This window comes from Phalaenopsis equestris, unplaced genomic scaffold (genome assembly GCF_001263595.1).
Source record: "Phalaenopsis equestris unplaced genomic scaffold, ASM126359v1 Scaffold000151, whole genome shotgun sequence".
Lineage (NCBI taxonomy): Eukaryota > Viridiplantae > Streptophyta > Magnoliopsida > Asparagales > Orchidaceae > Phalaenopsis > Phalaenopsis equestris.
The window spans coordinates 814,176-826,177 of NW_018164593.1; the positions used below are offsets into that span (position 1 = coordinate 814,176).

General features: G+C 38.4%; 1 protein-coding gene across 1 annotated transcript; it reads right to left on the bottom strand.

Annotated features, from left to right (window-relative positions):
- Nucleotides 1-7,694: 7,694 nt before the first annotated feature.
- On the bottom strand, nt 7,695-9,051 carry LOC110021896 (ethylene-responsive transcription factor ERF098-like). Its single transcript, XM_020720604.1, has one exon. It carries the CDS (start codon nt 8,945-8,947, stop codon nt 8,390-8,392), a length of 558 nt encoding a protein of 185 aa, XP_020576263.1. The 5' UTR covers nt 8,948-9,051; the 3' UTR covers nt 7,695-8,389.
- Nucleotides 9,052-12,002: the final 2,951 nt, after the last annotated feature.

Here is a 12,002-nt window from a genome sequence, read left to right on the forward strand (position 1 = left end):
GCTAGTTGGGATGGTCTGGGCTACTGTGCTTGTTTATTGCATTTAGAAGGTTTCTTTTTCATATATTCTCTGAAAAAACTATTTGCTTATTTATTTTGTCACAAGATGACTCAAAAGTATTTTCCCCTAAAATGTAAATAATAACACTCACGATTTTACATTGCGTTTATTATTATTATTTTTCTTTCATTCTTTTTGAGGCACAGGCTGAGCACTTGAATTTGACAATTTTGATTATTATATGTACATCGAAAATATGTCCGCGCTGATCTTGAGGAGATCTAACGGTATAAAGGAGAGGAGTAGAATGAATGACTCGCTGATGGAAGATCATGAGACCCACTTATCCGACCGAGTGCAGTCGTTTGAACCTAAGCCAGCAAACCCAAAACCAACCGAGTCACGAAGACAACCAAGTAATTTGAATATGAGTCATTAGGTCTGAAATGCGATAAAAAGACATTCAAGTCAACCGGCACAAAGAAGCCGACTTAACAGAAGACTCGACCCGTCATCATCTTTGATCATATTGGGAGTGTTATTATCAATGGTCGACGACTACCTCGGCCGATTGAACCAATTATGCTGACCCTAAGCTTTTCAGGCTCAACTGACCGTCAACACCGACTAAGTCTAGCCAACTGAATCGGTCTTGCCCAGCCAAAGTCAAGTGCTTGAACACCCACAACCCCTTCTCCGTACTCGCCCCAAAGTGGGTGCTTGAGCACCCACAACCCAGCGCCCAAGTGATCGGTGCTCGGTCTGGAATTTAGACATCTAAACGCTAAGCAATTGGTTTGGAATTTTGACATACGGGTTCTTTGGCTCTGGCTCTACAAACCCAACAATCTCCCACCTAGCATCAGTCCTCTGAAACTGCACCTCCATTGAATCACCTTCATAGTCACATACCATGGTGTAGCTTACTTGTGATCTCAACCTTCATGAAATCCAACTGAAGTCAAGCTTAGCTTCAGTTTCTCAATAGTCACTACCTTTGTCAACATATCCGCAAGATTTTGAGCTGTGTATCTTTTCCATGATCAACTGCCCATCTTCAAGAAGAGAGTGAAAAAAATTATACCTCAGCTAGATGTGTACTATCTTCTGCAACCTGCAAACCCAACTAACCACTATGTTCCTTAATGTAAAGACATATCTCATTGTACTTCTTTTATTGTCCACATCTCCTGTCAGGCTTGAATCTACAAATCCGTGTAGACTTATCCCTGCAGTTCTATAGCAAAGTGTTCTATTGATTGTTCCCCTCAAATGCATGAAAATCCACATTATCGGCTCCTAATGATTCATGTCTGGATTTTCATATACCTACTGATCACTCCCATTATACAGGCAATATCTGACATGGTACAAATCATTGCATACATTAAATTTCCAACTGCTTAAGCATAAGATGTTCTCTCCATATGTGCTTGATCTGCTTCAGAGTTAGGAAATTGCTTCTTAGATAGTTTGAAATGGCTACCTAAGGGAGTGCTAGTTGGTTCCGCCTCACTCATGTTGAATCTCTATAGTATCTTCTCCATATAATTTGCCTGAGACAATTTCAAGGTTTTTGCACTCCTGCCCCCGCTGATTCTCATCTCGAGGATCTTCTTGGTTGGACCTAAATCATTCATCTCGAACTCACTTGATAACTGTTCTTCAGTTACCTGATTTTTTTCATATCCACTGTTGCAATCAGTATGTTATTTACATACAAGAGAAACAAGATATAATAATTATCAAAGTGTTTGATGAAGCAACAATGGTTTGCTTAGCACAACAAGTACCCATTGTCTGCATGATCCTATCAAAACTCCTGTACCACAGTCTCGGGGCTTGCCAAAAAGATTCTTCTTCAATCTGCAAACCAAACTCTCTTTGTCTGGAATATTGTAACCTTATGGTTGCATCAAGAAAGCTATATTTATATCCATTTGCTCCAGATGTAGATCTTATTTTACTACCAGACTTAGTACAACAATGACAGTAGTTATCTTCACCATTGGGGAGAAGATCATTGTATAATCCACTTCTTCCATCTACAGAAAACCCTTCACAATAAGTCTTACCTTGTAGCGCTTGCTACCATCTGACTCTTATATTAGTCTGTAGATCTACTTGTTGTGTAGTGATCTTTTGTCATTTGGTAGTACCGTTAAATCTCACATTTGATTTGACTCTAAAGATTGCATTTCTTCATCAGTGATAAGCTCCCACTCCCTTGAATCTTCAACTTGATTGACCTTCTCAAAGCACTCTGGTTCACCATTATCAATTAGTAATCAATAGTGTAAAGAAGGAGAATATATGTGTACGGGTCGTATCACTCTGCTGGATTTTCTGACTTCTGTAGCAGGTGACTGGGGACTTTCAGCGTTCCTTCTGGTTGAGCACTACTTCTTTCTCCACCTTCCTTATCACCAGTGTTTCTTCAGAAGTAGCTGGTGGGTTATCCTGAGTTTTGACATTGTCTTTGTACATCTCTCTATTTCGTTGAAAATGATGTCTCTACTTCTGATGAATTTTTAATTCTATTATTCTTAGAACTTGTACCCAAATTCATCTGAGTCATACCCAATGATGGTGCACTTGACAGATTTCAAGTGAAGCTACCTCCTATACTTGTGGCAACATGAACATATGCATAACACCCAAATACTCTTAAATGAGGTAGATTTAACTTTTTGTTACTCCAGACTTCTTCAGATAAGCCTTCCTCAAAATGTACTGATGGACTACGGTTAATCATATAAGCTGTAGTGTTTACTATTTCAGCTTAAAACTGTTTTGGCAAGCCTGCATGAATCCTCATGCTTCTAGCACATTTTGTGATTGTTCTGTTCATGTGCTAAGCCACACCATTCTATCGCGGTGTCCTTAGAACATTGAACTCACAGAAATTCATAAACTTTTGATCACGATACTTGCCACCATTATTTGATCTAAGACATTTCAACTTCAAGTCTGTCTCATTTTCTACCATAGCTTTCCAATTTCTAAAGAATTTAAAACATCAAATTTTTGCTTTAATAAATAAACACATACATTCCTAGTGTGATCATCAATGAACGTGATAAAATAACGAGAACCTTCAATGGACGGAACTTGAGTAGAACCTCATACATCAGTATGCACTAACTCCAGTATCTTTGATTTCACCACTGACCTGCTCTTAAGGAAAGAAACTTTCTTTTGCTTTCCATAAATATAGTCTTCATAGAAATCCTGATCAACTGATTTTAAACCTTGAAACTTATTTTTAGAAAATAGGGACTTCATATCTTTCTCGTTCATATGGCTGAGCCTACGGTGCTACAGACCTGCATCCGTCATGGTTCGAGTCACATCAATGAAATCAGTCATTTCATTGATCAGATAAATGGTGTCTTCAATGATGCCCTGAGCTATCACTAATGCCCCTTGGTCACCTTCCACGAATCACTTGTGAAAGTAGTCATGAGTCCTAACTTTACCAGTTGACTCACAGAGATGAGATTTCTCTTCAAACTTGGAACATATCTAACTTCAGTAAACTTCCAAACTGTATAATTTAGTAATATGATATCAACATCACCCTTTTTGTATGATACCACATGTCTTATTATATCCCAAATAAACATTCCATAGATCACTCTCAGTGTAGTTCTTAAATACCTCTTTATTGAGGCAAGCATGAAAAGAGACACCTAAATTTACCATCCAAGATTCAGTGTTGACTATGGATAACACCACCGGGTCATTTTGGATATCATCAGTGGAGACATTTGTAGAAAGACTCCTTTCTTGTCATCCACCACCAGTTTTCCTTGGAGCTTTGTAGTCCTTGAAATGCCACTTCTTACCTCAATTTCAACATTCACCTCTACTTGACTTGAGTTTTCCTCTCTTGGACTTGGATCTTCCTCTACTTGTATTCCTGCCCATGATGTCATCGAAGTTCAACTTCGAAGCCCCTGAAAAATTACTCACCACCATTATCAAACCATCCCAGCTGTTCGACAGTGAAGATAGTATCACCAACGTTCTGATCTTATCATCAAACTTGATCCCTACATAACACAACTAGCTTGTCACAGTGTTGAAATTATTGAGATGTTTTGCCACTGAATTGTCTTTCACCAGCTTCATGTTGAATAATTTCTTCATTAGAAAAATCTTATTGGAAGTAGAAGTTTTTTCATACATCTTTGTCAGTGCCACCATGAGATCCAATATGATTTATTTTATTTATAATGTTGAACGCAAAAGATCATGAAATTGACAATCGGATAAAAACCAATGTTGTTTGATCCAACACTTCTCATTCACTTATAGGCATAGACTCAGATTTCCTTGTAATTCCTTACAGTGACATGTATAACTTTTTCTGATACAACAAATCCTCTACTTGCATCTTCCAGAATCGGCAGTGTGTCCCATTAAACTTCTCCACTTTGAACCTTACTTCTTTGGTCATTTCTCCCACTTAAATCGAGTTTTGCTCTTATACTAATTTGATAGGAATAACGGGAACAATTCCCAACTTTACCAAGACTGAGGATCAATTAGAAACTAAACCATACCACAGAATAACAGTATCACACAAGATTGGAGAAAACCAGAACAAAAACTCAATGGAAGCACACTCAAAGCAACCATAAAAGCGCACTAAAATTTTTCGTGGATAAACTTTAAAATGGGAAAAAATCATGGAGCCACACCTCCAGAAATTTCATTATGAAATTCAGAAAGTTTTTACAAAGAAAGGAAACTTATAAGACTCCAAAACTACTCTAATCTGACGCGAAAAATGCATGTTGAGATCACATAAATCCTCTTCGACACTTCTCTCTCACCAAGAACTTGTCAAAGAAACTTAGCGCCGGAACTCCATCTTACGCCGCTCAACTTCGGGATTAAAAATCAAAAATCTTAGTAACAACACTGGGCGCTTGGGCACCCAAACTTCGAAAATAAAAGATTGTGCCCAGCAACTTGGGCACTTGAGCACAGGCTTCGTAACATGCGGGCAAAAACTTGGGAGCTTGGGTGCCCGAGGGGGTCGCAAAGGCGCCCCCTTCTTTTAATTTGCCCCAAAGTGGGCGCTTGAGCGCCCACATTCGGGTGCTTTGGCTCCACAAACCCAACAGGGTATGTTTCATGGAAAAAATAATAATTCAACATTATAATTGACAAATATAGAGTGCAGTGGGTGCAACTTGTTTTAATTAGTTAAGCATTTTACAAAATCTATTTGCATTGGATTTGAATACATCTATTTTCAACTTCTTTGCATTGGCGCTTCTTTAAAAGAAACTCATTTGCACGAGATTTATTGGCTATTTGTGCAAATATGGAGTTCTTTGCTTATGAAGGATGAAGCAATAGCCTACGACTGGAGAGGCAGTGATCAACTGATCATTTTAATTTTTGTCTAATAAATTGAATGAATGCACGTACAAGTTGCAGTATTGTCTTCTCTAACACAGTTAGTCTTAAGGATATGGTACTCGAATTGTTAGACACATTAGAGGTGGTTGGAGGCTCGTATAATAGCCTCTGATCAATCCTTTTAAAAAAATTAATATATATAAGATTTAAAATTTGATATTTACACTTATAACATTTTTTTTTTCATAAAATTATTAATGAAAAAGTCTTTCATTCTAAAATTTTATAGTTTTTTTATATGATGTTAAAATTTTGAATGTGATGCATCTAAATATGAAAATATAGGCGTTAGAAATGCAAATACATAAGAATTGTGATATATATGTAAATGCGTCTTTAAATATCATGATTTTAATGAAAATTGTATAAGAATATGTTGTTCTTCACATTTTTATCCTTTTATGTAGTCAATTTAAAAAGGTTTAATAAACTTTTTAACCGGTTTGTAAAGACATAATGAACACCCTCTAAACACGCATTTTAATTAAAGCACATTTTATTGATGATCGATATGGGTCATTAAGTACATGACTAGACGGCACCGACCTAAGCATCAAGTCCTTTAATGGGATGAGCATATTACACCACTTACGTCAAGGTTGGATATTAAATAACATTTATTATGATGGCCGTTTTCTAATTTTGAATAATGTTTCTGTAAACATTGCAATGTAAAAAAAAAAAAAAAAAAAAAATCTTTTATAGATTAAGCGGTAGATTTAAAGACTGATTAAGATTACTATTAAGGGGAAAATAGAATTAAATGCTACAAATATGTTTATTGCGGCATATTAATGGCTCGTTTGGGGTAGCTTATAAGTGTGGAAACGCTGCCGTACCGTTTGATTCGCACGTTTCGCTAACTTATCTGAAACGCCGTTCAACTTTTTACCGCAGGCTGAATCCCGCGGCCAGCCTGCGGGCGGGCCGCACTTTAGGATAAACAGTTTATCCTGAAATATACAAGCTGTCCCAAACTGATATGTTAAGAAGTCTTGAGCAATGGTTAAACTGTTTTTTGTAGTGTATTATAATTGATAAGATGAGATTATTGGAGGATTATAAAAATTTATCGTCCATAGTGATCGTGTTTATTGGCACTCAATTAGTGAAGTTATTTGCGTCGATACTTATCAAGGGTGATGGATAGTTAGCTTTAAGGTTATTTATGTTGTAGTATGATGTTGTCGATGTTCAATTATCATATTGGAATTCGTGTGATGAGAGGAGAAAATGAAATAGATTTCAAATAGGCGTCGAGAAGATTTATATATCTCGATGTAACTTTTGATTGTTAAATTTGTGTGAATAACCGAGGGAGTTCATCTTTAAATTATGCTCAACGAATGATGATTGAAATATTGTCATTTGGGCATGGATATATGCCACTTCATTGAGTGGAATTGTTCATAAATAGGTAGGTTGTGGAGCTCACATTTACTAGAATGTTCTTCTCAAAATTAATTAAGTCTCTATTCTTCACATATAGGGGAAGGAGAAGAAAAGAGTGAGCTGACAACTAAAACATAATTGAAGCGAAAAGTGCATGTAAACAACCACCAACCATTGTTGCAACAAACTACGACTATTGTAGCCATCAACTTCGACTGTTATAACCACAAAGTATAGTAGTTGTAGCCTAATTATAACTGTTGCAAACTGTTGCAACCAAATTATTACAAGATAGTCGTGATTATTGAAATTTATAATCGCATCTTTCCTAATTCAGGAGAATAGCCAGATTATGTAATTTTGTTCATTTTCAGGGTATTCAAAGTACAAAGAAATGTATGACACTATACCAAATGCATGAAAATAATCTATTTCATTTTTACATTTGATATGAAAGATTTGTGTGGCATAAATATAAATAAAATTTAGCTACTCCATCTGTAAATAATTAAGAAGAGCGTGGTGTGCATGTAAAAATCCCCACAAGCAAAAATAAAACTCAAGGCCGTACCAATCTTTGTCAACCCTTCACCCCACACGTGATTCCCCGCTCCCCTCAACTGAACCTCACTCGGAGCTTATCGCCCACCGATACAAAATCCTCGCCGTCCATCCAAATCAATCCAACGGCTCATTCCCACTTACCATTGTCGGAAACTTCCCAGCCAAGACCCCTGCCCCACCCACGTGCCAACTTCCGCTCGTGTCAGATCATTAAAAGCTGCCGCCCAAACAGTCCGGCGAGAAATATAATACAAAAAATAAAATTAAAACAAAAAATCCCGCCGCCCACCCACCACGCCCATCACACGTGCGAACCTAAACCGCAATCCCCGGTCAACTCCGCCCCTTTTGACCGCCCCCACACGCGTGCACCGTCTCCAGTACTCCTCGCTGCCCGCCTAACGTGTCCACTCAACCCCCACCCCCCGTGGTCCCCACGTCCGTATATAGCAGGTCGGGCGGCGGCTTTTAATATAAATGGCGTTTGCCCGCTAAACATTAATTATTTAATTAAATTCCTCAGCCAATCGGAATCCGCCATTTCATTAGCCGCCAAGCGAGCGAGGGCAATTCCGTCATTTATCTTTTAAAACGACGACGCGTGCGATTGCGTGATTGATAGCGGCGAGCCGCGCGGGAACATAAATGGGGTCGATAAATCGAAACCCGGCCCCACCCCTCTTTAGCCACCGCTGCTCCGCCGGTTAATCGCACCTCATTTAAAGCTGTCATTTAGGTAACTTGTGTAATTTCTTAAAAGATTCGAGGGCAGTCCGTCCGTCCTAAATTTCATATGCCGAAGCTCAGTGTGTGTGCTCACTCGCGAGCCATGCTATCGCATCATCAAATCCGATCGATAATCGGCGATTAATTTGTACATAAAACACCACCATCGGTGGATAGATTACTCTGTTAAAATACGGGAAAATTTGCAGGAAACAAAAAAAAAAGGGAAGGAAGCAGAAGATCGGAGAAAAACCGAAAGTGGTTTTGGATCTCAAAAGAGAGGCGGCGGGAGATTCAGATCGAATCCCAAAGGCTTCTTAACAATCCGTTCATCTTGAGCCCCGCTCTTTATCTTCTTCTTCTCCTGCTCGCTCCTCACCAACATCTCTACCGCATCGAATCTGTACCCGGAGAACTCCGATCCAGCCGTCGGCGTCGCGATCACCAGATCTCGGCTGTCGGCAAACCCTGACGGCCACTGAGCAGCCGTCCAAATCGCCGGCGGCGAGATCGACTCCGATGATGGGGTGTCTCCGTCGGTGAAATTGGTCTTCGCCTTAGGGCCGCGAAGATTTCGTGCGGCCTCATCGTAAGCCCTGGCAGCTTCCTCAGCGGTATCGAAGGTACCCAACCATTTCCTGGTTTTCTTCCATGGATCGCGTATCTCCGCCGCGAATCTCCCCCACGGCCGCTTTCTGACACCGCGGTAGTGTCCCTCTTTTGTTCCGCCGCCGTTTCCGCCGCCTGCGGCCCCGGAAGGCGGAGCCGTCTTCTCCTCGCCGGCGGCGAATCCCCCTTTCCCAACCCGAAGAGTATCGACCGCCATCATTGGGAGACTTGAGCGAGAGAGGGGAGATAGTGGGCGAATGGAGAGAGCGGAGGCGGTTATTTATAGCAGAGCCGGTGGTCTAGCTTTCATCCGACAGGAATTTTGATTTAATTAATTGTTTCTTTTTTATGTTTAATGGTGTGGCGTGGCGTGCGTGGGAGGAGGGGATACGTGATGGACGGTTAGGATTTGTTGCGGTTACGTTGGGTTAGGATCTGCCCGTCGAAGTTTGCCTGGGCGGTACACTTTTTATTTATTGGTTTTTGTAATGAATAATTAATAGTTCCGTTTTTTACGCAAAAAAAGTTTTTTGGAAGCATGCGGCGGGAGCCCGTGATTGGCCGTGCACGTGTGAAGGGGTGTGGAGTAATTTTGTCTATTGTTGGATACGTGTGTGGGAATGGAGCTACTTTAATTTAACATCTTAATTTTGGAGTTTTCATGTTTTTTCTAAGTTATTTTTAATAATACTGAAATAATACATAAATAATTTGAAAATAACTCAGAAATAACTTCCGCCGCATGTAGAACTAAGTCAGGAGTTCGCACAGAAAATTTTTTGTTTAATTTGAGCTTGAATTAGTTAACTAAAGGAATTCTAAGCTCATTGAACAAAATAATGCATTTCAGGCAATAATTTGATTAAAAAAAGAAAAATAACAAGGGATGACTTGTGATATTATTCTGATATAACTGCTATTTGAACATTTTTAAAATTTCTTAATAGTGAATGAAAATATTTTTTAAAGATGAAGAAAATTAATGTTCTTGCCGCCACCGAATTGTTTTTTTTTTTTTTAAATTTTAAAGTGTATATGAGTAGTTGTTCGTCACGAATTGCTGGCATTCTATTTTATGTCGTGCAAAGTAATAGTTTGAAATGAATTTATCACATGATTTAGAGCTTCAAATATCATCGTTGCAATAAATACCCAGCATCAACCAAATATAATTTACCTGGTGTGAATGGAATGATTAATGTTGAAGTGCGGGGGGAGTCTCAAGTGAACCTTTGGGTGGATGTGGGTAATTGTATTTTCTATTATGTGTTGCACATTTAAAATTCAACTCATGTGTACTGCTCTTCCGACTGGCAATGATAAAAGCGAAGCGTATATTGAAGTCACATATGACCATGACATTCTGTGTCAGTGACCCACAATGACCAATGAATGTGATCTTCTTATTGTTTGGAAAACACGCATCTACATGTGTTTCATTGATTGCTCCAATACAATTCTTAGAAAGATAATGAATGGTTCCATAATTACTCATATGAAAATTGATAGGAGAAATTACCTGAAAATATGATGTACCGCACATCGTGCGAAATCTCCCTGGGATCCGTTCGAATGTACGATCTGTTGGTTTTATGACTTGTGATGAAAAATTGACAAGTGCATTCAACTCTACTGAAAAGTATCTGCAAATTTTCTCGGACTCCCAACATTGATTCATTCTGTGATAATATGTATAGGGTTATTGTCAACACCTCTCATGAAGTCGTTCTCCATTACATAGCAAGTGTCATCGTGATTCTTATTCTAAATGATTTGAGTTATTATCTGATAATTCTAAGGAACTAGCATTAGCACACCTAAAATAGGATTCTCTAAACAGCTTGTTGTTCTCGAACAGCTCGTTCTTGGCTCGTTATGTTGCTCATATTTGATTCGTTTGTTAAGCAAACGAGCTGGTGAACACAAAACATTTTGTTTGCACTTGATACATTAACGAGCCAGACATAAACATTGATTTATTCGTTCATGTAAGGCTCGTTTTAGATTGAAATAAATATATATATTATTGATGAGTATTATTTTTAAATAATCTAATTGACTACAATGCTACAAATATTAGGGTCAATTAAATTTATTAATTAAAAAATAGAATAAAAATCTATTAAATTCTATTTTAAGGGATATTTTTATATAAACAATAATATTTAAATCTAGCTCTTACCCATAACATCCTATGGCTGCATGACTAGAGCTGTTGAAATGACTTGTTATTCATGAACAACTCGTTTTCAGATTGCCAAGCAAACGAGCCGAATGCAAAAAAATTTGTTAGACTTGATATATAAACAAACCAAACACGAACTATGGCTTTTTTTAAAGAGTTGAGTATGAGCCGAGCCTGCTCGAGCTCGGCTCATTTACACCCCTATAGTCTATAACATGAAAGCCTTAAAGGTTTTACATTCTTTTTCGCCACTTCTTAAGATTACATGCTTCTAATGAATGAAATAAGTTACACCGCCCATTACAACATGTGCTTTTGCCCTTGATAACTTCTAAAAGAAAAGTTCTCATAAATCCCCATACAATTCATAACATTAGAATGCGTCACTTTTCCCACCTAAAAAGCTAAGGCACTTGAATGAGAAACAATTCATAGCTACCTGAGAGTACTCGCAACTACTCCCTGCAGGCGTAGCTTCCGAGCCGTCAGAGGAAGAAAAGTCTAATATTGATAGTAAACTTTTATGACTATTTATTGAAGAGTGGCCAAAAATTTCATTAGTGGTGGAAAGCAACATTTCAATTGTATTTGAGCAAACATGTTTTCAAACATGCCTATGTGGCAAGGCACTTGTTGCAATTCTCTTTTCCTTCTAGTTGCACTTAAGGGTAAATTACTTTCTCATTCTCTTGTTCTTGTCTGTCGGCACTATTTTTGGTGTGGGGTTTGCCCGTAAGAAGCTGTCGGTCATTGGAATTGAAATCCCGTTGCCCGCTTCGGAATGACGTTTTTAAAAATTTTTATTTTTGAAAAAGATGAAGTCAAACTGACCCCATAATTTTCATAGTTTAGCTGAAAGAGCATTTTACCTCAAATCCTGTATCTATTCCGAAGGATGAACACAAGAATTGAGGGTGAGGCTCGATCAAATAAACTAGAGAAAGTTATGACATCCGTTTGGTCTGCGAAACCAATGTATTGGCCGACAAATTCCCCTATTTAATATAAGGAATTAAATAGGGTTTATATTATGCTGGGTTCGGGAAAAGCTTCCTATAAGGGCAAGCCCCTATAATTAATTACATCTTAG

What these genes read in the sequence shown, in the direction of transcription:
- LOC110021896 (XM_020720604.1), bottom strand. Translation starts at nt 8,947, where the DNA reads ATGATGGCGGTCGATACTCTTCGGGTTGGGAAAGGGGGATTCGCCGCC.